Raw genomic sequence first — 27,211 nt, 5'->3', positions numbered from 1 at the left:
TGTGTGCCAGGGAAGTACTGTATGAAAAAGTCAATTTGTTGGCTTTTATATTCTCATTAGGGTTTCCTTTTAAAGCATTCTAATTGGAGGTGCCATCTGTTCTCTTAAAAAGGCATCACACATCACCACAGTAAATAATTTTTCAGATACAAGGAGCATATCTAGAGTGGTTGAGGCACAGCCCTGCACTGTGGCCTTGGGGCCCCCATCTGGCCCAGCAGGTAAAGAGGGCAGGTGTGCAGGGTCCCAGCCATGCCTGAGAGAGGCTGGTTGGGGCCAGGACAGGGAGGGCTTATTCACTTTGCAAATAGAAGTCTTCCATCTGTCCTACCCGAAGACAATTATGGTCTGGGTTGGCACCTGGGGGGCCTCAGGTGAAGAAGGAGAGCTCTTTCATTCTAACACATACAGGACAGGGAGGCTCTACAGTGCCCGGATCCTGTGGATGGGAGGAGGCAGCAGTATCAGGACAGTCCAAGATCTAAGGACTCAGACTCCCAAGAACTTCTGGTTTGACTTGTTACCACTCTTTCTGGATAAGTGAGATGGTATCAACAGTTCACTTACTCACCAACAATAAGGAACATTTTTAAAAGAATCTTACAACTTTCAAATTGTGCCCTCTTACAAGGTTACAAAACCTATACTGTGCTATGAATTAATATTTTTAATGAATCCTGTAAATCTTTTGGGGCCAGCATATATATATTTATAATATATAAATATAATATATATTATATTACATTATATTTTTATTTAGCCCTCAACCTGTGGGACCCGCCACTTCCTCTAGGCAGATGGTGTCAGAACTAAATATATATTACATTTATTATTATTTTATTTTTATATTTATTATTATATTATGTTTATTGTTATTATATATTTATTATAATACATAATAAATAATATATAATAAATGTTCATTTATTGCATCTAAACTTTGAGAGTGTTGTCCCATTTTGAACAGGGATTCCCTTTACCTAGGAGAGGCCCTGGCAGCCCTGTGTGCCCACCTTGTTCTTGAACCTTATTAATGGACTCAGCAGGGTTGCAGTTGCACCCTAAGACAGTGCAGAAGGGACTGGTGTGGGCTCTAGGTGACCTCAGATGTGGCACAGTGAGCTCTGGAGCTGAGTCTGCCATCACATACTCCTGCTGGTCTGTGGACAGCCAGCCCCCTCTTCCTTATTTCCTTCCTGTGCCCAGGCCTCCTATTCTAGATCTGCTGCAGGAGTGTCGAGCTGATGGTTTCCTTTCCCAGTCCGGGCCCAATACTGGCTCAGACCCAATGACAGATCTCATGGGCTGAGGCGGGAGCCTGGTGTAGGGGAGTCACAGGCAGGTCACAGGTGCCTCCCCACCCCTCTTTGCTACTGAAATGCAGCCAGGCTACCTGGATAATGGGGACCACCTTCACTGAGAAAGTACCGATGTGCCACTAAGGCAAGGAGGAGACAGAGGGAGGGGACAAGGGTCAGGTGCTGCCCCATCTGCAGGGACGGTTGGGAAAGTTGTGGACTGAGGAGCCGGAAGTGACTCAGCTTTGGGCTTGCTGTGCTTCTGCTGCAGCAGTTGCTGCTGTCCTCTTCACGCCTGCAGGAGAAACATTGTTTTTCCTCTGCCATCTCACCACAATCAACATAGAAAACTTCTGGAACTCCAAAAGTTGTGGAGGTTTCTCCCCACCAACACCAAAAATTCTGCAACCATGGACGCCCACTGGGTGTCCTCTAAGACAATTTATTTCTGATACCATCTGCCTAGAGGAAGAGGCAGATCCCACAGGTGAAGGGCTCAGTCCCCAAGACTGCCCCCTCCCACTTTAGATGGGTCCACAAGGCCCATGTTGTTTTAATGGTGCTTCTGACCAACCATCTGTAGGGCTTCCCTCTATCCCTCCTTAAATTCAATTAACGTGCTTGAGATCTCAGAGGAGTCCTGGCCTCTCTAAACTATTCCCATCTCAAGTGGGTCCTGGTAAAGCTTATCAAATCGTCATGGCCTTTGGCACTTCAGATGTCCATGTTTGAGTCTTGACTGTGCCTCCTACTTTCTCTGTGACCTTGGTCTACTTTCTCGACTTTCTTAGCTTCTGTCATTTCAGTCTCGCAACTGCATGCTAATGTATGCTTTTCTGAGTTGTTAGGAAGATTAAGCAAAATCATATTAGAGCATGTTTGGCACGGTGCCTGGTTCATAGTAAACTCTCAATCGTTGTTAAAACTTGCTTGAGTTATATCCCTGGAAAGTGTGAGGAATGCAGCAGATATCAAAGCTTCCAGCATGGGAGGATGTTGAAGATCTGAAAATCAAAAGGCTGTTGTCCGAGAGAGCCTCGGTTCGACTCCATCTCTGCACATCACAGTAGAACCCATGGTATAGCCCCAAACTACACAGTCCCCTTGGCCTGAAGATCCTGCTGAAAATATCTGACAAGGGGACTTCCCTGTAGCCAGGCATGCTGTTCAAGGGGGAGGGAACCTGCCACACCCTCTCCACTGGGGTGAAAGCAACCAGGAAGCTAGATAGGAGTGGTGGCTGACAGTACTGGTCCTAGGTTCTCTGGAAGCGGGGGCTCATTGACTCCTCCAAGTGAGACTTACTTCCTCTTTCCACGACAGGGTCAGATGGCAAGGGAGCTTGACCCTGTCAATCAGACGGAGGGAGCATCCAGGCAGGATCAAGGAAGTGCGTGGTCATGTGAAACCAAATGCTGCGATGTGTAACTTCAGTTTTAAATAATTTCTCGTTTACCAGGGGATGAAACGGAAAGGAGGAATTTATGAAGCAGGTGAAAATAGATAATTATGCCTTATAAAATTGCTGTCTGTGAAAAACTATGCGGAAGGACTGGTGTGAAAATAATTACCTTGTTACATTTCTGACCACAAAAACCCTTTCTCTGTCACCCACATGGGAGAAATTTTGATGGATCACAGAGGCAAGCCAGTGCTTGTCTTGTTTCTTTTATTTCTTCTTCAAATGCAGTGGGTGTCCCTCTGAAGTTTTGATCGCAGAAATGGAATGAAGAAGGGGCTCCAAGGTCACTGTGTCCTCTGAGCCCCCTCACTTTCCCCTCAGAAGAGAAGGCACAGTGACAGTCACTCTCTGGGGTACCCCTAAAGGCAAGAACAGGGACTTTGAGTTTGCCTCCTGATGACGTGACCTGGGGCAAATGATGGCCTTTTAAAGCATGAGCTTCCTCATTGGTAACACTGGATATGATGGAACTCAAATGAAAAGTTCTTGAGAATTAATTGACAGAATGTAAGTGAAATCCCAATTAGAACTCAGATCTGTCTGACTCTAGTGCTGCAACCTCAGTGAGAGCTAAAATGTGGGCTCTCTTGGAGTGGTGCTATGGGAAGTCATGGGGATGAAGGGGATTTGCATTACTCTTACTCTTGAGGGGTAGTAATCCTCTCCTTCCTCTCCCATTGCTTTCTCTCCTATAAGTTCCTATTTCCTCTTTTAAGGGACTGGCAGTTGTTCTCTTTCAGGGGAGCAACTCACAGGACATCCTCACAGGGCATCAGAGTGGTCCCTGCAGCACAGGGGCCATGCCTCTTGGATGGACTTCCCAGGAATATGGCAGCCCCAGTGTCCAGGCCCTAGTCTTTCTAGGCGAACTGGATGGGGAAGGGTCCAGAAGTTGGGAAGGGCCTTGAGATAACAGGGATGGAAGGAAATCCTCTGAAGATGTCCCCTGCAGCTGGTCTGATGGCCATCAGGGTGTTGGGAAGTCTTTAAGGACATGGCTCATTCACCTTCTCCCACTGGTCCGGAGCACACCCTGCTGAGTTATGCTCCACAAGATTGCTGGTGATTATTCCCTTTAGACTAGTTGACTTTTAAATGCAGTCCCTGAACAAGCAGCTTCAGTGTCACCTGGGAACTTGCTAGACATACAAGTTCTCGGCCGCTCCCTAGACCTGCTGAATGAGAAACTCTGGGGGCGGAACTCAGCTATCAGTTTTAACACACTCTGCAGGGGGTTCTGAAGGCTGCTAGCATTTGAGAACATTGCTTTAGAATTAGGTCATATCTCCCTGCCCTCTGCTTTGTGAAGCTGGGGAAGAGGGCCATTGCATGAATTGCCATAGACAGGAACCCTCCCCATCAGCGTCCAGTACTCCAGACTGGCAAACGGGGAGAGAGGCTGTGAAGGTGTGTGTGAAAAAGAGGTGTGGAGTAAGATTTGAATGTGCCTGTATTTGAGTGTTTCAAGGGAGATGCTCACTAGTTCTCAGAATGATCTCTCACCTGCTCTGTCTCCATTTTCATTTCATTCGCACTCAGGTAGCCTGAGCACTGTGGAAACCAACAAGGTAGAGCATTAACTAGGGGCTGGGAGAGGTGATGGGAAGAGAAGTGAATGGCAACCAGGGAGAACGGTCTGACTGGAGCGGGCTCAGGGAGGCTGAGGGAGAAACTGAGGAAGAAGAAAACTGGCTGTTGGGTATCATTTGCTTGAGCCCTGATTCAGGGTCCAGTGGTTTGGGGATATAAGCAGGTCATGGACCTCACCAACTGGTACCTTCCACTCACCCACCTAGCAGGAAATCAGGCCAAGAGAAAGTCCATGGGGCTGTAACCACAGGGAGGGCTTTTCCAGGCCAATATGGCGGATGCCCCTCTAGCAACAGATGCTCCACCTGGGACAGGAGTCCAGCGCTGTGAATTGGTGACTGCCTGTTGTCCCCATGCTTCACAATGGGGTGATTTTAAATACTTTTCAAAAGTAGACCATTTCACAAGTGTAGAGCTTGCAACATATTAACAGAAGGCTGTTTTATCCATGATTAGCTCTACCCTTTGCTGACCAGGGCTTTAGTAAAAGACACAGTGTGTGCCCTATTCTATACCCCAGGGGGCTGCTTGATTTTACTCTGACATATGATCCATATTGCACTTAAAAAAAAGTGTCAGGGTGTGGAGCATCAGGAATTGAACCGAAGGGCACTTAACGGCTGAGTCACATCCCAGGCCCTTTTTTTTCTTTAATTTTTAGTTTGAGACAGGTTCTCACTAAGTTGCTTAGGGCATCACTAAGTTGCTGAGACTGGCCTGGAACTTGCGCTTTTCCTTCCTCAGCCACCAGAACTGTCTGGATTACAGGCGTGCACCACTGTGCCCAACTCATTTGTGTTTTGGAGTGGGAAGTAGGCTGTGTTTTCCTTGAAGTGAAATCCAAAGGTCATATACCCACAGGAGTCAGGGCAAGCCATTTCATGAAGTACCTGCATTTGGACTCACACCTGGGCTGACCAGGTAGATAACTTGTACACCTGAGTGCAGAATGGAAGGAATGTGACTGCAAGCTGCAGTTATTTATAACTGTCACTGCTGCTTCAAGAAGGGTCAGCATGGCCTGTGTAAATGTGCTTTCACACTTCTGTAATCTACAATTTCTTTTCACAGTTTTTTGACCCAATGGGTATAACCTTTATGAGGAATCATATAGTTCTAAGTTTTAAGCTAATAGCCAGGCACACTGGCTGACTTTCTGTCTCGGCATCTTGTTGTGAGAACATTTGAAATCACAGGTTGTTAGCATTCGGAGAACCCTATAAGCCCTGCCACCCAAGCTCCCCACCATGTCAGCCTTCTCTCTCCCACAGTCGTGACACGTGACCATTCCACTTTTTTTTTTCTGAGTATTTGTGATGACAGACATCTCATATTTTGCAGGATGGCTCTATCCCATGGCTAGCAGCCATCATCCATTATTGTGGGAGAGATCTTCTGTATTTGGCATGGGGTACCTGTGCCCTCATGGCCTTTGGTTGAACACTGAGGAGCAATGTTCATTAGGCCTTGGTGTCAGTGTTTAAGAACAACTTTCTCATCCTGTCTTTATTGTCCCCTTTAAGCTAAACATCTATCTGTAAAGCACATGATTTCCTGAACTATTCCTTCTCTAAACATTCTAGTTAATCTTTCTGAATTTCCATATTTATCATTAAAACTCTCCAAATAGGGCAACCAGAATGAAATTGGTGATCCTCATTTCAGCCCAGAGCTTAGTGGAAAAGTGATGGCTTTTCCCCTGTGATTGGGATATTGCTGAGTGTTTTCTTGGGTTGCAGCCTCTGACACTATGGGATTTGCCAGCCATTAAACAGCCAGTGTTTCTGTTTGTCCCATCCAGAAATGTTGCCCATTCAGGTCTCCCCTATTGCACACTTATAAACATGACTGGAAATTTTGCTCCATTGATTCAGGCACCATGATCTTTCATGTAGAGATCATACTGAGATTTTTATCATCTCAAATGAGCAGTATTAGTGTTATTATTAAGATTGGGGACTCTGGAGCTCCTGTCCAGGTTCAAGCCCTGCTCTGCCACTTGCCAATTCTGTGGGACAAGTGCCTCCTTTTGTCATCCCTAACATGGGGTTAATACCCATGTTGGTCTCACCTCATTCTCATGGGAATTAAATGCAATAATGCTGTTGAGAATGGTGTTTGACAAGGGAAACATTTCATAGAAGCAAACAATTTTATTACTATTATCAGAGTTTCCTACTCTTATGTTATTTTCCAAGCAGCTAAAATTTTTCAGTTACCCTTCTGAAAATTTAGGCATACTTTCTATGTGCCCTTTCTGTGCAGGCCAATACAATTTTAGAAAAAGAAAGGATGTCAGCTAGCCTGACTTAAAGAATGCATGATAGTCCTTGTCATTCTTTCTTTGAAGTTCACAGAGTACTAATTTAATTGTGAAGTTCAAGAAGTGGGAGAAGATTGAGGTAAAATGTATCCATTTTATCCACTCTCTCCTCTCCTAAATATCAGAACAAAGCTGTCCACCCATGGCTTTGGCATCCTTTTCTGACATGATTGCTCATATGTGGTCTCCAGCAATGGCCCCAGGGAAGAGGAAGCTTTTCTCAGCCCACTCTGAGTGTTCTGTGCTGGGTAGAGTCATTCAGGCACATGGCTCTGAACTGTCCACTGGACTGGAGTTCTTTGATGTGCTGATCTGCAGATTTTTTTTAACCCACTCAGTGACCAAACACACCAGTGCCCAACATGGTCCAGTGGTAAGAGTTCTGTTGGCATGACTCAGACCATGCTTGAGTCTCGATTCCAGACCTCCCTTGCTGAGTTACCTAACCTCTCCAAATCTGTTTCCTTTCCAAAAAAAGAGGATATTTTTTGTGCCTCTTCTGAAATGCAATAAAATACCTTCGTCAGTGTTAGACATATGCTAAATCTTGATAAATTGTTGTCTTTGTTTTTCTTGTTATGAATATTTTTAAGAGGCAAGTCTTGGGTTCTAAATCATGCAATCCAAATAAGAAACTAATAAATGTGTAGCGACATTTATCTAAAATGCTCCTGGAGAGCCCTTCGAGGTTGGCTAAATTCTAACTCCGTCACTTTCTCTTCAAAGTCATCATTGATTACTTATACATTGGAAAGTCCAGGCATTAAGCACACACCCCATTTCATGTTATAATAGTTCTCAGGTGTCTGACTTGGACTTGGCACCCTCCAGCCAATTATGTGGAAAGCTGCTCAGACAACCAGACACAAAATAAAATAAAATAAATCACTACAAAATGAGAGCTTCCTTGTCATGTGCCACACATAATCCAGAAAGTATGGACATGCCCAAACAATTGGCTGACTTTGAAGAAAAAGGACAGACTGAAATCTGAAGGACCAGGATTCAACCTGCAAAAGGCCCAGAATTCCCTCCAGCTAGTGCCGAAGACCACCTTCTCTCCACTCAGTAACCAGTGCTCAAATGCAAAAGCCACATCAGGAAGTGTGGCTTGTCTCACAGAAGCTGAAGGGTAGAGAACCAGAGGCCAATTGAACACAAAGGTCACTCTGTCCTCCTTCTTCATTCTGAAGAGTGGCAGGTGTGAGTGATGGTTGTCATGGTGTGCTGTGAGTTTAGACTTGCTGGAGATGCCCAATGGGGCCTTTAGGGAAGTTCTTCTGGGTCACCTATGGGCTCTGCTCACCTTGGAGGTGGCCAGAAAAGCATGATCAATGGTGCAGTCTATAGGGAGCCCACGTGGTAGCTGGGTAGTGGGATGAAGCTTGATGCAGGTTGGCTTTGATATGCACAGAGAGTGGACTGGTGGCTCAGGGGAGCTGGAGGTCAGTGGTCAGTGGGAGGTCATGATCACCACCAAGCTTTGATAGCCCTCAGTGAGCAAAGTCACTGAGAGCCACTTGGTTCCCACAAGGAGGATGCTGTCTGCAGACCAGAAGAGGGAAACCAAGCACCAGGTGAGGCTTCCTCACCCTGTTAGCGAAGGCCAGGCTTTGTGCTCATGCCCAGTGACAGGCGGCTCTGTGAGGTTAGCCATGCCCATGCCCATGCCCTCTGCCCAGGTCAGGCTGTGAAGCACTAACCCCTCAGGGGCAGATCGCTCTCCTGAGGACACCATCCCTGTGCTGCAAACCTGATACCCATCACGGAGCAACAGCTGATTGGATCAGGAATTTGACCCCAGCAGTCTCCGATGAGTTGTCCCCCGTGGTAGGGCATTCAAGCGATTCCAGTGTTTCATTAATATAAACAATAACACTGTCACAGAAATGCTTGGGGCATATAGGCTTACCTGGAAATGGAATTGCTGAATTACTGGCTATACACTCTTGAAGCCAATTAATATGACCAGGGTGCTTTTCCAAATGACTTGGCCGCTCCAAATGACATCCCTACCAGCAGTGTATAGTTTTCCTCTCTTTCCCAACTGGTTGTCATCAAGACTTTCAACCTCTGCTGATTTAACCGACCTCCTAATCATTTGATTAGTATCTCTCTGATTATAACTTTTGATTCTTAATATGTTTGTTAACCGATTTATTTTGTGTTCTAAGAATTGAGTGTATAGAACCTTTGCCCTTTTGTTATTTTTAAGGGACTTCTAGATGCCCATTAATTATATCTGATATTCTGCCCTTCTGGCCTCCATTTTACTTCTAATTATGGGTGCTTTTATTTTTATTATTTTGTTTGTTAATATCAAGACTTTTAATTTTTGAACTCAAACCTGGCTGTCTCCTTCTGGTTTTAGGGATTTGTGTCTTGACTCTTTGTCAGGGTTTTATGGATGTCTTTCCCACTCTAGGGTCTAAAAGTACTCTCATTTTCTTTTAACTCTCTGAACAGTGTTTGTTTAATTCTTTCCTCTATCTGGAATGTATTTTTGCATGGGATATGATATTGGTATTCTTGTTTATCTTTTAAAAATAGCACATTATCACCTCCACCTGAACTGTCCACATTTTAGCGAGACGCTTCTTCTCTTAGAGACTAAATGTCTGTTCATGTTTGTCTTTCTTCTCTCTCATTGATTGTTTGGTCTGTCCTGACACCAGTTCTAATTGTTTCTAAAGATGGTAGCTTTATATCTCAATGACTGGTAAGCCATGTCTCTGTGTATTATCTATTTCCAAAAATACAAGTGAAACACTTGTTTCCTCCAGGATGAACCTTAGAAAAAGTTGGGCCTGTGTCTTTAAGCAATCCTGTTAAATTAGGGTTGGAATTGCATTGAACATCTGGATTATTTTGGAGGGGACTATCTTCTTTATGATGTTGAGATGTTAAGTCTTTCCACCTAGGCACATGAGATTCACATCTTCTTTTTGCCCGTTAGTGAGATTTTTATTGTTGTCTTCAGACTTTTATTTCACAGGCCTTATGAGGTTTGATCCTAGGTATATTTTGGGTTTTGTGATTATTGTGAATAGATGCTTTTTGGTTGTTATTTTTTCAAATAGCTCGTGCCTACTAATGAATGAGACTGTAACAGTGGGAGTCATGAGCTTCCTCCTCTGGAGGAGTCTGAGAGACTGACTTTTGTCACCTAACCCACTAAGTTTGAAGGGTTCTTTCCATTCTAAGAATTAGTATGTCAGAATCAGGATTTGATCTTGGGTGACCTATAACTCCTTGGAAGCCCAACACCCTTTTTGGTTTCTGTATTGTTCCCTTGACCTTGAAATGTTGTCTTTGGAACTGGGGTGTCTTCTGTGTACCTGGAGAGAGGCAGTGCACATCTCTTGTAGAACTCCTGAGTTCCTGGAAGATTATTCTTGTATCCCCAGGAAAAATGGAATGTATAACTCATGACTTTTTGACTCACATTTCCTTTCTAGCTGTTATCTTGATGCCATTCTGACCTGCAGTCTCTTTAAAAAGATGAAGAGAATTATGACAACTGAAAAAAAAAATCTGGGCAGCTCAGGAGGCTGAGGCAGAAGGATCACAAGTTCAAAGCCAGCCTCAGCAAATTAGTGAGGTCCTAAGCAACTCAGTGAGACCCTATTCTCTAAATAAAATACAAAATAGGGCTGGGGATGTGGCTCAGTGGTTAAGTGCCCCTGATTTCAATCCCCAGTACCAAAATAAATTATGTTGTCCAGGGCAGGAACTTTTGGTCATTTCTGATGAACTGTAGAGACACAGGACTTTCCCATGGACACCACCTTCTCTCAGAGGATGGCAAGGACACAGGACTCCTGATCATGCAGTAGCCTGAAGGCCTCAGTCCCACCTCCTGTCAAACCCTCAGTCCATACATGCAGCAGGGACTCGTTCAGTCTCATCTGTGTAGTTACTTTCTTTTTTTTTTTTTTTTTTTTTTTTTTTTTTTTTTTTTTGCGGTGCTGGGGAGCAAACCCAGGGCCCTGTGCTTGCAAGGCAAGCACTCTACCAATTGAGCTATCTCCCCAGAAACTTTGGAAGGTCCATACTCTTCCTTCATCAGTGCAGCGTCTGAGAGTTCTCAGTAGGCTGTGCGCTCTGTGGGACCGGCCAGGTCCTACACTCCTGAGATTCTGAGGGAGCAGAGATGCTTTGCCATCTTTAAGGATTTCATTATTTGTGTGACCCTCATGCCTGGCATGTCTTGGTCCAGGGACTGCCAACCAGACCTCAAGATGCAGAACATCATTGTCCTTGCTTTAGATTCCTGTTCTGATCTCATACTGGCACCTGATAGAGAATTACTAAGCTCTGTGCTACATCAGGGCATGCTAAATCAAATGAGTGGCTGGGCTGTTTCAAATCCTGAATGCATCAGTTAGAAATGAATCAGACCAGAACAAGGAGCTCTGTGGAGGCCTTGTCCAAGTAAGGTCTAGTTTTCCATTATGCCAAAGACAGAAGTGTGTCCCAGAGTCCTTTGACTTCAAAAAGACTCAGATGGTCTTAGAATTTTTCTTCCAGTGACAGGAAACACCGTTGAGCCTGCTTTGGTGGTGTGTGGCCTACTACAATGATCTTGCAGCAGAAAGAGATCTGGAGAAACTCCCTCTGACACTGATTGGGTCAGAGATGCTATGAAAAGGACCTGGGAAGGCTTGGTAGGTCCTATGTAGGAGGTCTGCTTCGGGCCTCATGTTCTCCCGGCTTCAGAAGGCCTTAGGGTCAAGTCTTCTGTATAAAGTCTTTCTTTCACTCATTGTGTAAGTGTGTATCTGATCACTGTTTCTCTTCCAGAAGATGAAGGAAGGACAGGAATTCCTGGTAACTATACCAGGCAGTCCCTTGTACATGTAGAGCACACTAGGCTCAATGTTCTTCCATTAATTTCCACGTGAGTGTGAAGAGCAGTGTCCCCTCCAAGTCTCTTAGCCCTCCTCAGGCTCACGGGTTTGACATTCTCCGATCTTGTCAGTCCGTGGCCTGTGTGGATGTCATGCAGGTGCCATGTCCCCTGCAGACCTTGAGCTCCCAGGGTGGACAGCAGGGAGTTTGCCTATAGCCTTACCTACACAGTGCAGCACATGGACAAGTTGGTCACTCAAGAATCTGAATGAATAGGGTGAGTGACCTACCAAGAGTCACCCTGTGGCAAGGCTGGGAGTCAGCCCCTGTTTTCTGAGTTCAGTGCATTGTCACCACTCTGGGAGGCCTTTGAGGCCTGTTCCAAGACTGGGAGAGGGTCTTGAAGGCCATGTTTTTGAGATTGCATGACCTACGGCTCTACTAGACTTCGAGTATCCCCAGGGCATCTCTGCAGGGCGGGGTGTTTTACATTAAAACTTGTCTCTCTTTGGCCTCATCCTGGGCCACAAGTAGGAGATCTGTCCAGCGATCACTGCCCCATGTAAGCAGTGACCTCAGATGGGCCATAAGCACACTCCTGCTGAAACATGCTACCTCCAGTCTGTGGGGGCCTCACCCTACAAGGGCTTCTGTAGATCCCAGGAATACTGGACTCTCAGGCTTTGGCTTGCCTCTTTTCCCAGAAAGTGGAGTCTACTTCCTCTCTCCTAGACAATTAGATTCATGGATGAAGGAGGAGCAAGAAGTACTTTCTGTAAACATTCGTATTTGGTGAAATGCATAATACGAGGCTCTTTGAGGCTCCCGAAATCCCTCTCAGCAGGGTCCCTCCTTGTTTTGACTAATCAGTTCTTCTTATTACTAACTGTTATGATTAGGGGAATTGCCTGAGTGCCGCCCAGCGTTGCCAAGACCCTAATGAGCAACACGTGGAGGCTTGCTCAGCACTGTCCCGCAGCGTGGCTGTTGTTTCTTCAGGAAGGGGCTAAGGTGGTTCAGGGGTGGGAGATTCCTGCCTGCTTGTGAGCCACCCCCTGCACAGCCCCTGGCTGCTTTTGTGTCACACCTGGACCTTACACTTTTTTTTTGGTGTGTGGGGGGGTGCGTCCCAGGGATTGAACTCAGGGGCACTGGACCACTGAGCCACATCCCAGCCCTATTCGTATTTTATTTAGAGACAGGGTCTCACCGAGTTGCTTAGCACCTCACTAAGTTGCTGAGGCTGGCTTTGAACTCTCCATCCTCTTGCCTCAGCCTCCTGAACTGCTGGGATTAGGGCGTAATCCTCCAATACCCAGCTGCCCTACACTCTGAGGGACCAAACAGGCTCTCATGTCTTGTTTCCACCATTCGCCAGCCACAGGACTTGACCCAAGTTATTTCTTTCCTCGTATGTAAACTGAGAATAATAGTTTCTATCTCCCAGGAAGTTGGGACTATTGATTTCATCAAGTAATGAACAAAAAATTGCCTAACACTATACTTTGCTTGAAGGGTTTGTTATTAAAAGAAAATTCAAAATTGCATACAGACCTCTATTGAAATGGGAACTAAGGTCATCACTCTGTTCTTTCAGATGCTTCTATAGAAATCTCCAGGGAAAGGACCTAAACATTGTTCATTCATGTGGTGGCAGGAATGAGTTCCACAAGGTCAGGGCCCTGTCCACAAGAAGCCACCGGCACAGGAGTCCTTCTTTATTTTTATTTTTGGTACTGGGGATTGAACCGCAGGGGAACTTAACCACTGAGCCACATCCCTAGCCATTTTGTATATTTTATTTTGGGACAAGATCTTGCTGAGTTGCTATCCTCCCAAAGTTGCAGAGGCTGACTTCTAACTCTTAATCCTCCTGCTTCTGCCTCCTGAGCCACTGGGATTACAGGTGTGTGCCCCCACACCCGGAAAGGAGTCCTTTTGGTTCTGTCACAAGCCCCCGGCCACTAGGAGGCGAGGGCTGTTGATCCTGTGTGTGCGCATCCGTGTGCAGACCTGGGCTGATCACTCAGTGATAGACAAGCCAACTTGCCTCTCTGGTCCTCAATTTTCTCATCATTAAAATGAGAATGGTAAGGATTCACACAATGGTGGAGACAAAAACTAGTGATATAATATCTGTAAAAGCTATTCTTATCAGGCGTGTTTAAAAAATATTCAGAAACTGACTTTTCTCCTCCCCGCTACTCCCTCCCTGGCCCAGGGCACTGTTGCCTATCACCTGGGTGACAGCTGTGGCCTCCCAATGGTCTGTCTGCTTCTGTTTTTATCCTCTCATATCCTGTCCTCATGAGGCAGCTAAAGTGGAACTTAAAAAGTCTGCGCATGTCATTCCTCTGTCAGAGTCCTCCTTACAGTAAAACCCCCAGTCTGTGCCCAGGACCTGTATAGTATCCTGCCTTCTCCCCTCCCTTCTAATCCACTGCTTCTCTCTCCCTTTTGATCCCTGTCTACAGCCACAATACCCCCTTCATTTTCCTCAAGTGAGCCAACCAGAGGTCTCACGGGCTGGCCCTTTGGTCTGGGAACATTCCCTCTAGATACTGGCTTGGTTCCTGACTGACCACATTCAGGTCTCTGTCCAATGGCCTTTGGTCCAAGAGCGTTCCTCTCACCACTCCAACCTGCCATCTCCCCATTTCCCTCCTCCTGCTCTATTTATTCTCAGAACCTAATCAATACTTATAGCAAACACTTTTCTACCCACAGAAGCACTGCTTGACTCTTCATGATGGCAAGAAATTTTGCCTGTATCATTGTATTTGAACTAATTATTTTGATATAATAATAAGATGCACAGCCACCATTAGACAAGTCATATGAAGTGACAGGCACTGTTAACTCTTTGTGTGCACTGCCCGATTGGTAGCCTTTTATAATGTTCCTGTCAATTATGATTATTGCCATCCCAGTTTTATCAGCAAGCGTGCTGAGGCTTGGAGAGGTGATGCCAAAGCCAGGGATTGGACTTGGTTCCTTCTGAATCTGCACGTAGGACCTCCATCTCTGGTGAGTTGCACCTGTGGTTCATCTTAAACTGACTCCAAAACACATAACAGTGTCCTGAGGAAGATTGTGCCCACGTGTCTGTTAGGAACAGTGAACCAACACAATTTCCCCAGATTTCAGGGTCCTCTCCTTCTTACCCCAGGGAACATCCTACACTTGAGGAGAAAAACCTCAAAAGATGCCTGAGCTTGCAAAAGGATGAGCATCGATTAACCTTCCAACCCCTGCTGCCTCAGGACCCCAGCACGACTCCGTCTCTGGAAGGAACATGTTAGCACTTCAGACACACATACTCCATATTAAGCAAAATGGTGTTCCATATGTCTGCTGCTCAACACTCACAAATTACAGACAGTCCTTGATCTGTTTTTTTTCCCCAAATACATCAATCCCTTCAAAACTTCTTCTATTTTTTTTCACCAGAGATTGAATCCAGGGGTGCTTAATCACTTAGCCACATCCCCAGCACTTTTTATGTTTTATTTTGAGACAGGGTCTACTAAGTTGCTGAGGCTAGCCTAGAACTTGGGATCCTCCTGGCAGCCTCCCTAATTGCTGAGAGTACAGGTGTCCACCACCACACCTGGATCCCTCCAAACTTCTGATGTTGAGAGAAGAATATCTTTGGCATTCTCTAAATACTCACCCATCTCCCCATTTTGAGGTCACCACTTTCCACCAGGTCCCTGATTACTTTTTCCCAATACAGCCCTGAGAGTCCCACTCCACCTATGACAAAACCTGACAACCCCTTCTGCTCCTGAGCCCTGTTATTGTGGTGTTATTATGGAGCCTGGCATAGGCTCTTTAGAAGTTCCCCCAAGAAAACGTCATTGAAGGGGATGGGAGCACAGATTCCTGTCCCTCTCCAAGGTCCTGAACCGAACCATTGGGACATATCACACTCTTCCCTCTAAAATCCTCACTGTTCTAGGTTCTAGTCTGACCTCTCCCAGTAATTCTGCACTTGGTAAGGTAAAGGTGGAAGAGGAACTGGTGTCACCTGTGAGAGGAAGGAGAGAAAAAGAGCTGATCTCAGGCTGGAGCTTACCAATCTATAAATGGCATCTAAAAGAGTAAAGAAAGGTTTTGTTTTGGCATTGTTTACAAACAACCAGTTATCAAAGGAAAAAAAATGGAACTGAACATGAAGCTGAACTCATGTTTATTTGATGATTCTACTACAGCTCTGCAAACTTTTCCTCTTCTGACCTATCTTAAATTTCAAACCATCCTGTTTCCTTCCAGTATGCTGTATTTGGGGCAAAGGCCTGACAACCTGTCTGATTTGATTTCTGCATGCCTTGCACCCACAGAAGACCTTGTTGGGTCTCCTTTTTCCCATTTTGACATCTTTTTCTGCTCCTTGAATTCTATCTGTTTCACTATAAAATCTCAAAGACTTTTCCACCTTCTCCAGGTAAGTTTCTTTAAGTAGCTGTGTCATAGTGAGCCAACGGCAAAGAGATGTCCTGATGGAACTATCACTTTGAAGCACTTCTCCTGGACCATGCCTCTCATGTAGTCCCAGACTCTCACACCACACTCTTTCCCATCATCCTTCTCCCTAATGTCATTTTCTGGTCTTCCTCTCTACCACTTCTTAACCTTCAGTCCACATTAAAGAATGCAGGTACTTTTCGAAACTACAGTCTTGACTCTTCTTAGCCACAAGGACATTGCTTTTTGCACTCTTTTGACTGACAATACTCGGGAGTTTTGCATATGAAATGTATTTCTTGGGTCATTTCAAGACTCTTTCTCAGCCCTTAATCCTAAAAAGAGACAGAGTAGAGGGCATAATTTGCCATTGGAGTAAACAAGGGGTTTCCTTGTCTCTTGGTCAGGGAGGTCAATGAATAAGTAGATACCATGCCAGAGTCAGACCACCTCTTAGGAGGCCAGGAAACCGAGTTCACAAGTCCAGGAGGTAATAAGAATTGAACACATTCTGGAGACACAGTCGCACACTTAAGGATAAGGTTCTGTCCCTTCTTAGGTGTGCTTTCTGGGGCTTAGTGGCCTGGAGGGTATAGATTAGGGCAGAGAGTTTTCAAGGATTTCCCCCGGGGTATAAACTCCCCCTTTGAAACTAGAACCCCAAAATATCATACTTGAATGTGTTGATCAACATTAGTCTTGTCTTTCCTCCAGTATCTGTAATCATTTGCATCTGTAGCACTTACTTTGATTCTTAATTCTATGTGTTCACAATTCCCAGTATGACATAGGTATAGGGCCTTGCATTTGAGTTCCCCAACGTAACTTCCACATCTTCGTGGTTTTTAGAGTGCTCAGCACTATATATAGGTTCTGTGCTCATGGAGTGACTGAATTAGATCAGTCTTAATTAGATGAGTGGGTCAAGGTTGCAGATAATCCAATAATGACATACTAATAGTGTTAATACTTGCAGCTGATATTACTTAATTCATTTGCATACCAACCACAACTAAACAATTTGAGCCTATTATCTCATTAAATTCTCAGAATTACCATTTGTCAGATGAGGAAATTGAGCCTTCGAACTTTACTTTCTCAAGGTTCATCAGCTTGGTTGCCATAAACATCTAGGGGTTTCATTGATTGATCTCGGGGGACAATGAACCCACTCACAGTCTGAAAAATTATACGTGTCTTCAAACACTTGTTCATTTTTCTAAGGAAAAACTTTGTTGCTCTCATCAGATTCTCCCAGGAGAGGACACATCTCTGGCTTGATGCATAAGAGCACAATCCCAGCCTACATATGGGGTGTCCCAGAAGAGTATCCCCTTACTACCATAGTAATCCTCACCAGACCCCCTGGGGAGTTATCTAAGGATGCAGACTTGGTGGTAGCAATGCACAGTTAATAGAACCCTCTCTGCTGGGCACTTTTTACCATCCTGAAATTAGTTTCTCAATTCTAAGAATAGGAGGTTGGCCTTATTAAGATTCCTGATAAAGGAATTAGCTATCTTCAGCATATTTTCCCTTTGGTTACTCTAGAGTACTCTCATTTATAACTTGATGCTACAAATAAACTCATCAGTTCTCTGCCACCCTGTCTCTCTGTTCTTAACAAAACAAAACAAACAAGCAAACGAAAAAAAAAAAAATCTGGTCCAAACCACATTAAGAAATTGCAAGATTGCTCTCTCAAGATGGTAACACTTGGGCCTGCCCCATGGTTCTAGAACGATCCTATTTAAGTATTTGAGGTCCCAGTAATAACTCTGCTGCATGTGGGCTGAGTTAACCTCTCAGGAATATCCTAGAAGACACTGGAGACCCATCTGTATAACTCAGCATCCACCATGCTCCCTCCTCATCCAAACAGAAAATCACTGCTCAACACTTCCGCATCCTTTAAAAGGACTCAATTTCCCTAGCCCTTTGAACAGAATGTGTTCATCAGTAGTAACCGTGGCAACAGATCAGAGAGGCTTCAAAAATCCTGTCTGTGTGTAATTAAGAAAAACAAGGAAGCAGACACAAGAGCAGGGAGCTCAGACAAGGAGCCTGTGGTGCTGAGCCCTGCAATGGCAGTCACTGAGGCTTTGCTGATAGAGATGGCTAATTTCCTATCTTCCTTGTGGCCTCCCTTTCTGCTCTCCTTTCTAATGTTTTTGTCTCCTTCCTAGGGATGTTGCTTGGGCACAAATTCTGGACGAATACTTCCTGCAAAGAGTAGGGTCCCAAACCCAGGAGGCAATGATTAGATGGATAGAAAGTAGCCCTAGCACCTTCGTCTAGGGAAATTTATGCACAGGCCAAACCTGCTCTGGTCCAGCTCTTCATTCATGGGCAGACTACCTATAGGAATGTACCCATCTCATCAGGATGTGTGAGCACTGGCACCTGGGGCCATTATTGTGTTTTAACCACTCAGACATGAGGCCTCGTCTTGCCAGGCTTGGAGCAGACCTCATGGGAATAAGCGACAGACCTCAGCATTGTTAGGAGACCATCTGAGCCCTAGGCTGTTTTATTTCATAGCATTTCTTCTTATGTGAACTCTTCTCATTTATTTCTGTGTTTCCTTCTATCCTGTCAGTTTCCATTCACCAAAGAGAAACATCAGCTCCATGAGAGCAGAAGCTTGCCCGTCTTGCTATTTATGCCGGCCAAGAGCCTGGAAGAGTGCAGGATATACTTGTTCAAGGAACGAGTGAATAAAGAATGAGGTCCCAGTCTTTGTTGCGACCCAGACTTGGGTCATCTCCACCACATGCACTGGTGCCCACTCTGAGCTGAACAAGGCATGCCATGGCCCATGCACAGGCTGGGGAAGGACACACAGCAGGGCATGTTGGGCTCTCCTGGCTCTCTGAGTCTGCTTTCCAAAAAAGGCTCTTAACATCTGTCCCTATTCCTTGGTAGGAAAGGATTCAGATTTATTCATTTTTAGACTCAGCAACCAAGGCCTCCTCCACAAACCCCCATTCATGTCCTACAGATGCATTCATTCGAAGCAGCACCCAAGGAGAAGAGGCCAGGATTGCTGCATGTGAAGGCTTTTTCTAGATAAACATGGGGGAGCCTTCCTCAAAACTCACTGTTTCCTTCTTGTTCAGTTGGGAGCAAATGAACAGACAGACAGTAGCACTGTCTGGCAAATCACCCCGCTGCTCCAGATCAGGGACAAGATCAGACAATCCAGATCAACTCTTCACTTGCTAATTTATCTCACCAAAGCCTCTGCCACTCAGGATCGCAGGCAGTGGGTCCTCACTGCTGTTGCTGATTCAAAGCCTCTCTCAGGTCCATCCATGTGCCCAAAGCAGGGCATCCTGTCTCACACTGAAGAATGGATGCACAGATGGGACTCTCAGTCATGCACACTGAGCAAAAGTAGGAAACCAGATTGACAGGGTCTTCTGCCGGTAAATTGCTGTCTGGACTTGGGAATCACAGAGACAAGCCAGATACCTGCCCCTACCTACCGAAAGGCCACTGTATGGTGATAAAACGGGGGGGGGGGGAGAGAGAGAGAGAGAGAGAGAGAGAGAGAGAGAGAGAGAGAGAGAGACCCTTACAAGGCAATGATGGCATCTAGGTTAGGAATCTAGAAATATGTTTATCAATCTTATCAATGCCCAGAAAAAGAATGCATGATTGCTGGCCATCAAGGAAGGCTCCTAGTTGGAATGGATGCTGGATCTCTAAGAGTGGGCAAGAGTTCATTAAGTAGATAAGGAGGGAAAGGAATTCCAGACAGAGGGAAGAACACTGTGCAGAGGCTCAGGGGTATAAAGAGAGTTCAGTTCATGAAAGAAATTTCAGGGATATTCCTATTAGCCCATGGGGGCAAGGGGCAAGTGCCCAAGAAGTGATTGACAGCAACAAGACCATAGGGAACTTGAATGACATGGAAGTGGGGTGGTAAATATCCCAGGTAATTAGAACACAGAAGACTTTGAACATAGGAGCTTTGATCTCATGTGCATTTTAGAGTTCGTATTCTGGAAGAAGAGAAGAATCCACGAGACTGCAGAAACAATGCTAGAGAATTGACTAGGAGGACTTTCCAATAGGGCAAGAAAATTGATGAGGCCTGGAATTCTGAGGCTGTGGGAATATAGAAGAAAGAAAATATCTGAGGAAAAGGTGATGGCGTTGACAGATTGTGGTGACGGTCCATGACCTGGGGAGTAGAGAAGAGGTCCTCCCAGGGCCTCACTGGTGACTATGCAAGGTGTCAAGAAAAATTACAGGCTGAATTGTGTTTCCTGAATTTGTCAACTAGATGGCCAAAGGAAAGGCTGTCATGGCAGAGGAGCAGGGAAGTGGCCAGGCTACTGTTGGCTCTGCAGGAAGAGAAGAGAGACGGTTTCTTCTTTGGAAAAGCTGACTGGAGAGTAAAGAAGAGAGGACGTGTGAGGTAGAGAGATGCCAGGGGATTGGTGTTTGCACTTGAAACTTGCCAAGACTTATGCAAGTTTAAGGTGAGAAGCTGGAGTCAGGGGAGAGGGTGAGGTTGAAACTCCAGGGAGAGAGGAGATCCCTGGAAGAAGGTCTCCCAAGGGTGGGATGGAGGGATGGTCACTTTCTCCATCAATACCTGCCTCTCCACTCAGGGCTGCTTTCTGAGTGATAGTCTTAGGGTGGGCTGAGGATGCAATATGATATTATTTTTGAAAAGGTTTTCCCCACACCCCGCATACAGTAAGCACTGAGCGTATACATTCATTATAAGGATGAGAAATGTGGCCTTTGAGTGAGGCTGGGCTGTCTGCTTTGTGAGACAAGCAACAATGTCATTGACAGCTGGGAGCTTGTGGCATGAGTGTCATCAGTCTGAAGCAAACAGACGTGTCCAAGACAGGCATTGACCAATATGGATGCTAATGAATTGTGCAGTGTGAGGCAAGCCATCCTGGCCCAATAAGAGTCCACCTGGGACCATACCAACTGCTTTCCCAGTACTACCTGTGTGCTGATTTAAAGAGAGATGGATGTTTATCCCTGGGCAGATGGGTAGGGAATTCTTGAACACCGTTTGCAAGACTTCAGTAAAAATGTTTCATGAATTCTGCCCTGTCACAAGTGTGCATGAATGCTATGCTTTTGCTCAGGCCTAATGGGCTTTATATAGTACAGTACTGATTTTCTTTCATGTTTTAATAGAATCCGATTTAATATTTGCTTTCTGCTCTAGCTGGTGCTGTTGACTGATTCAACACCGAATCCTTCCCTGGTGCCCCCCGACCTTGTTGTTATTCCCTCATTTTGTGTGTTGGCATTTGATTCCTGTCTCCAGCATGAATCACTTTACACATGTCTTCGTTCAGCTGGCGATGGTCACGTGCATGAATTCTGAATGCATTACTATCTGGAGAGGCTGCTCCAGCAGACCTGCTGTTAGGAAGGGGGTGGGGGCTTCCAGGCAGGATTCATTTCCATCCGTTAGACATTGAGGAGACCCAGACTCATGCTTGGGAGCCTGGGGCTAGGATCTGGCAGGAAATTCTCCAACTTCATCTCAAACTGCCCAGCACTATGACTATTAATTCAGCAACATTCTGCTCTCCTACAAAGTACCAAGCTCTCCAGAATTTCACAACAAGGCATTTCCACTTCTGCTGGATGGGAATAGCCATGAACAGCTATTCAGAAGGAAGAAGCTGCCCTCCTTGGGTCCCAGTGTGCCTGGCTGGCTTGGAGAAGGAGAGTGTGTTCAGAACAGGGCTATGGTTAAGAACATGAGCTTTGGGAATCAGGCATGTCTGAGTGTCCGTGCTGGCTTCAGTTCCTATAGACCATATGATCTATATCATAGTTCTATATGTAGATCTAAATCTAGATATAGATATCAGAGCCAGTCTTCTCTATAAGTTTAGTTTCCTAAGTAATTGTGGTAATTATTGTATCTTACTGGTAGGGTTCTTGGGGTGTGTAAATGAGGTAATGCATGTAAAGTAGCTAACTGAGGGTCCAGAACACTCTCACCTATGTTCTTATTATGTTGTGGGGTCAAAAATTGTGATTGTGCAACCCTCTCCTGCTCAATAATGCTTCTTGACTTCACGCACTGAAGTTGGTACAATGTGAGTATTCATCTCCCCGGGTGCTTTTGCAACCTCTCCTATAGAAAAAAAAAAAAGTCCCAGCCAAAATGCATCTACAGGTAGATCCCAAATTGTGTTTGTGCAATATTCCAGGATCTGTTGGGACTTGTGGACGAGGCTGCTCATATGCCACTACCCTTGACTTCTACTTCAGTGAAGAAAAGTCCAGGGATTCAGTAATATCCAGTATACAAACATTTTATTAAACCAAAATCTCACTGAAGGATGTGACTTGGTTCAAGAACAAGAAGACTTGAATTCACATTCCTTGGCACATAGGACGGAAAGAAAGAAATCTTCAGTGGGGATGATCAACAGGGGGTTTGGGGCAGGTTGTCATCTCCATTCACCATTTTTTTTTTCATGGAATGGATTGGAGCACAGATATTTGGGGCTGAGGAGGTGGGGGTGGATGCATATGATGAGGGTGGTACGGTGCCAGATGCAGACCACAGAGATGCTGGACAAGGAAGCTTGTGGCCAGCCTCACTGGGTCCACCTTTGTCTCCCTGCAGGTGTTCCCTCAGGTCCCCGCAATGTCATCTCTATTGTCAATGAGACATCCATCATTCTGGAGTGGCATCCTCCGAGGGAGACTGGCGGGCGGGATGATGTGACCTACAACATCATCTGCAAAAAGTGCCGGGCAGACCGCAGAAGCTGCTCCCGCTGCGATGACAACGTGGAGTTTGTGCCCAGACAGCTGGGCCTGACCGAGTGCCGTGTCTCAATCAGCAGCCTTTGGGCCCACACCCCCTACACTTTTGACATCCAGGCCATCAATGGAGTCTCCAGCAAGAGTCCCTTCCCCCCACAGCATGTGTCCGTCAACATCACCACAAACCAAGCTGGTAAGTCTGGAGGCTCTGTGCTCCTCGGTCTGTGTGGCTAGCTTTTCACCCAGCTCTGTGTTAGGGACACCGCTGCAGCCACCTCCATTCTGCCAGTCTGCCTTCAGGCTGCAACCGAGGAGTGAAAGCATCAAATGACAGGCATTTGCAACTGTGGAGGAGGCTGTTGTATTGTTTTGAGTTCAAGAGTGCAGGAGGCTAGGGAATTTTCTTCTATCCAGCATCAAAGCAAAGGTGTATATCCAAGCTAGAAAGAGCTCGGTGCTCTGCATCCAGCCAGGATGCTGTTAGAAGGATGAATGGGGGATGGACAGACAGATGGATAGATGGGCAGATTAATAGATAGATGGATGCACTGAGGGACAGATGCATGGCAGACAAACAAATGGGGTGAGTGGGTGGGAGAATTGCAAGACCTTGAGAACAGAACCCCAATGATGCTCTAATGGAAAACCTAATGAAAGAAATTTCCCAGAAATCATATGATAAAGGCAATATTGCCATCATAGATGGTTTTTTGATTAAACTCCTGTTATTCAAGAGTAAATTCCCCTTTATGGCTTGCTCAGATGAATGCTACAATGCTACAGAGACCTCAGATAGGTGGCAATAGATCACTCCCAATAGCTGGCACATCCCTGTGCCTTGCACAGCTCAGAATGCATTCTCTTCTCTTTATTTCTTTATCTCTTACTCTTCTGATCTTTTCTCTTTATTGCTTTTCACACCTCTTACAACAACAATCCATTTCTTTTTATATCCATTGAGCCAGTCCCTTCGTTCACTAACTCACTCATTTATTTACTCATTCATTATTAAGAGGCAGTCATTTAGCATCTACTCTATGCCATGCTGTGGATTGGGTACTGTGACAGACACAGTGATACTTGGAAACGCTCATTCCTCCCATGAAACTCATTAGCCGAAGAATTTGCAGGACTAAAGTACAGAGCCGCAAGATGGTGTATACTAAGCACTATGCTGTGAATACCAAGGGAGATGGAAAAGAACAGTCTCTCCCCTGTGTGACCGTGCAAGGCTGCAGAGGCGAATGAGCACCACGTATACCAGCAATGGGGGTCATAGGCAGTAGACCATGATCCTATTTGGAATTATAGATTTTTCTCAATCACCGAATTCTAGGAGGACAGCTTGTTAGTAAACTAGCAGGAGCCTGACATCTCTCTGTGCTCTCTCTCCCTCTGAGCATCTCCCCTTTCTTGACTTCTTCTTTCCCACTCCATCCTTTTCTCTCCTCACTTCCCGGTCTTCAATCTTATTCTGCCTCTTTTAATACCAGGCATCTTTGATGCCAGATGATTCTGGGGTTTAAGCTGTCAGAACTGAGAAGAAAAAAAGGTGTTGTAGGAGTTCATAGCTGTCCAGATGGCTGTGTTGTTGTTGGTGGTGTGTGTGTGTGTGTGTGTGTGTGTGTGTATGTGTTCTTGTGGTGTGTTTGTATGTATGAGCATGGTCACGTGTTTACATGCATAAGTGTATAGTGAGAAAATAAGAGTGGAAGTGTAGAAGGCTCCAGCTGGTGACCACAGCCTAGTGCCATGGAGACAAAGGTTGTGATGGTCCATCTTACCCAGTGAATAGGGAGTGGTAATTTCTGCATTATGTTGAGCATGTAGTATAAGCTGCTTTTGTTAGCAGTATTTCCCTTGGAGAGTTTAAGGCAGAAAACTGGCTGAAATATTTTAGTGTCCCAGCTTCTGGGAATAACAATCCTGCCAGGCTGTCATGTAATGCTGGGCTTGGCCGTCTTTTCTCTCTCTCTAAGCATGTGCGAATAAACCTGCCACTTACATCAGTTTGCTTGTATTTCGTCCCCTCCCTTCTCCCTTCCCTTATCCTGCTATTCCCGAACCTGCCCATCTGCTTGTTTTGCCATCTGCACCTTCCCAGGCTGCAGCAGAGCTGAGGGACCAATGCAGGGGCCCTTGAATTACCAACATTCAAAATATTTATTTTTATCCTTAGCCACTTGCTCCTGCAGAGACACATTTCTTGTGCCCTTTGTTCTCCTTCTCACAAGCCCTTTATTCTCAGCCTTCCCTGATTTTGTCATCTCAGTTTCCATCTTCGTCTTCCAATCTATGGTTCCTTTTTGCTGATTCTGGAGTTTGGATGTCAAGGCTGATGATAAGTGAGAGGAAGATGCAACTCTTTCTTGGTGGCATGAGATGCTCTAAAGCAAATATCACAAAGACCAGTCATTCCACAAAGAAGGGGACCGTGAGGCTTTGAGGAACATGGTGTTGTCACACTAGTTGGTGAAGGCTTACATGAATACAAGTTGTCTTCAGCCAACACTTAGATTTGTTTTAAGGTAGAAACCATTAGAATAAACATTTGAGCCTATACCTCTGCAGGAACAGTTTAGAAACATGAATAGAAGCTACATGTTTTACCAAAAATGGATGAGAGTCTACGAATAGCAGGCATCATGAAACCTGAATGTCTCAGATCCAGTGAAGACTGAGGCATGGCATGTCTAGTCCCTTCCCAAAACACTCTGAGCTTGTGCACTCTGGGTGGGGTCGGGTTAACCTCCCTCCCCTGGCCTCAAGGTGTAGTACAACCCCTGTCAGTGCCTGTGGTCACCACCATCCCAGTGTTTCAGTCATGAGTAGGTAGGTGGCAGGTCCCAAAATCAAACATTAAGTCAACCTGTACATGTACTGAATGCCTACTCTGCTTGGAATTTTGGGTGGGTCCTGACTAAGGAAGACATGAATAATAATCACTGCCCTTGACCTGTCACGTGGGTGTCTCTCTTGAGTTCACAGAGAATTTTGGAATATGTGGACTCATTTGATCCTCTTACTTATCAAATAACAGGAATGATCATTCCTATTTTTCAAATCAGGAAGCAGAGACAGAAAGGGATTTGAAGACTCTAAGATGATGGGGTGCTCAGAGAATCTGGGAATTAAAGTAGGGTCAGTAGGATATCACCTCTTTTTTCTGCCTTCCCCAGGCCTGTCCTAAAAGTGGACAATGCCTCTGGGTTCCCATTTTATTTATTTATTTATTTATTTATTTATTTGATTTATTTACTTATTTATTTATTTAGTGCTGGGGATTGAACCCAGGACCTTGTGCATGCAAGGCAACCACTCTACCCACTGAGCTATCTCCCCAGCCCTGGGCTCCCCATTTTAGAATCTCCAACAATAGGCTTTTTTTGGACTCCAACCGCCCTGATCTAGAAAGAGAATTTGAAGACACTGTGATTGTCTTCTGGATCACTGGGCTCACAACACATAGCTCTTCACACATAGGTGAACTCAATTTGGGGGTCACCAAAGGGTCTGTTGAGTCCTGAGACTCGGTTTCCATCTTCCATCACAACCCTAGTCACAAATACAGTGGTGGCATTCAAGTACTTTATATTTGCTTAGGAACATCAGGATTGAATCCTCCTCACCCAGGCTATAGGCAGTGGTGGATAACTGCCATTTTTAAGCACGTTCAGCATGCCTACCCCCTCCAAGTTCTTTACAGAGATGCGATGGGTCAGAGGAAGAAACTGGAGGCAGAGTGCTTCTGGAATTTGCTCAGTATCTTACAGCCAGCAAATGATGTTTCTGGGTTTCAAACTCAGGTTTGTGGCCATTTTATCCTCAGACTGATCAAAAATCACATTACAGTGGAACATGTAAGTTATAAGCTCTCTCTAAGCTATTGCCACATAGCTGGGACACTTTAGCTGTCAAAAAATATGTCCATCATCTTTGGTCAGGGTTGGTCATGAATTATGCAAGCTCGAATTTACGTGAGGTCTTTGGGGATGCAGCCTCACACTGAATACAGCTGCCAGGAGTTTAAAATAGACCAGATCAGGTAGAACTCTCTCTGTTCCAGTGGCCAAGCGATCTGCAGAGACATTGTTATCACCACTAACTCCCACAGTCACTCTCCGACACCTGGCTCCAGATTCAGACTGATGGCTAGATCATCCAGCTGTCAGAGAGAATTAAGTAAATGACAAACTTTACTTCTTTCTTTTGCCAACTAGACTCTGAGTATCAGAGTTGGGGAAGGGGATCTCAGAGGAGATCTTGGGGAAAAGACAAATCAGATCAGTGAGTGACTTGAGACCACCTTAACCAGAGCGAACAGACTCTAAGGCTTGGGGAGCCAGGCAGTATTGGAGAGGGGCGAAGCAGGGCCAGGCTTAAGGCAGTAGCAATTAGTAAGGGACTACAGGGAACTGAAGGACACAGATGCGATCACTATCCGGCTCC

General features: G+C 45.4%; 1 protein-coding gene across 2 annotated transcripts in view; it reads left to right on the top strand.

Annotated features, from left to right (window-relative positions):
- The window catches only part of Ephb1 (EPH receptor B1), a 416,160-nt gene that overhangs the window by 284,038 nt on the left and 104,911 nt on the right, over positions 1 to 27,211 (top strand). For both annotated transcript variants that reach the window (XM_047563813.1, XM_047563814.1), the window contains exon 5: positions 22,620 to 22,955. In XM_047563813.1, coding sequence (XP_047419769.1) covers positions 22,620 to 22,955 — 336 coding nt within the window. The remainder of the gene's footprint in view (positions 1 to 22,619; positions 22,956 to 27,211) is intronic.

The sequence above is a fragment of the Sciurus carolinensis genome, chromosome 9, assembly GCF_902686445.1.
Source record: "Sciurus carolinensis chromosome 9, mSciCar1.2, whole genome shotgun sequence".
Taxonomy (NCBI): domain Eukaryota; kingdom Metazoa; phylum Chordata; class Mammalia; order Rodentia; family Sciuridae; genus Sciurus; species Sciurus carolinensis.
This window is presented reverse-complemented; position numbering and strand designations above follow the sequence as displayed.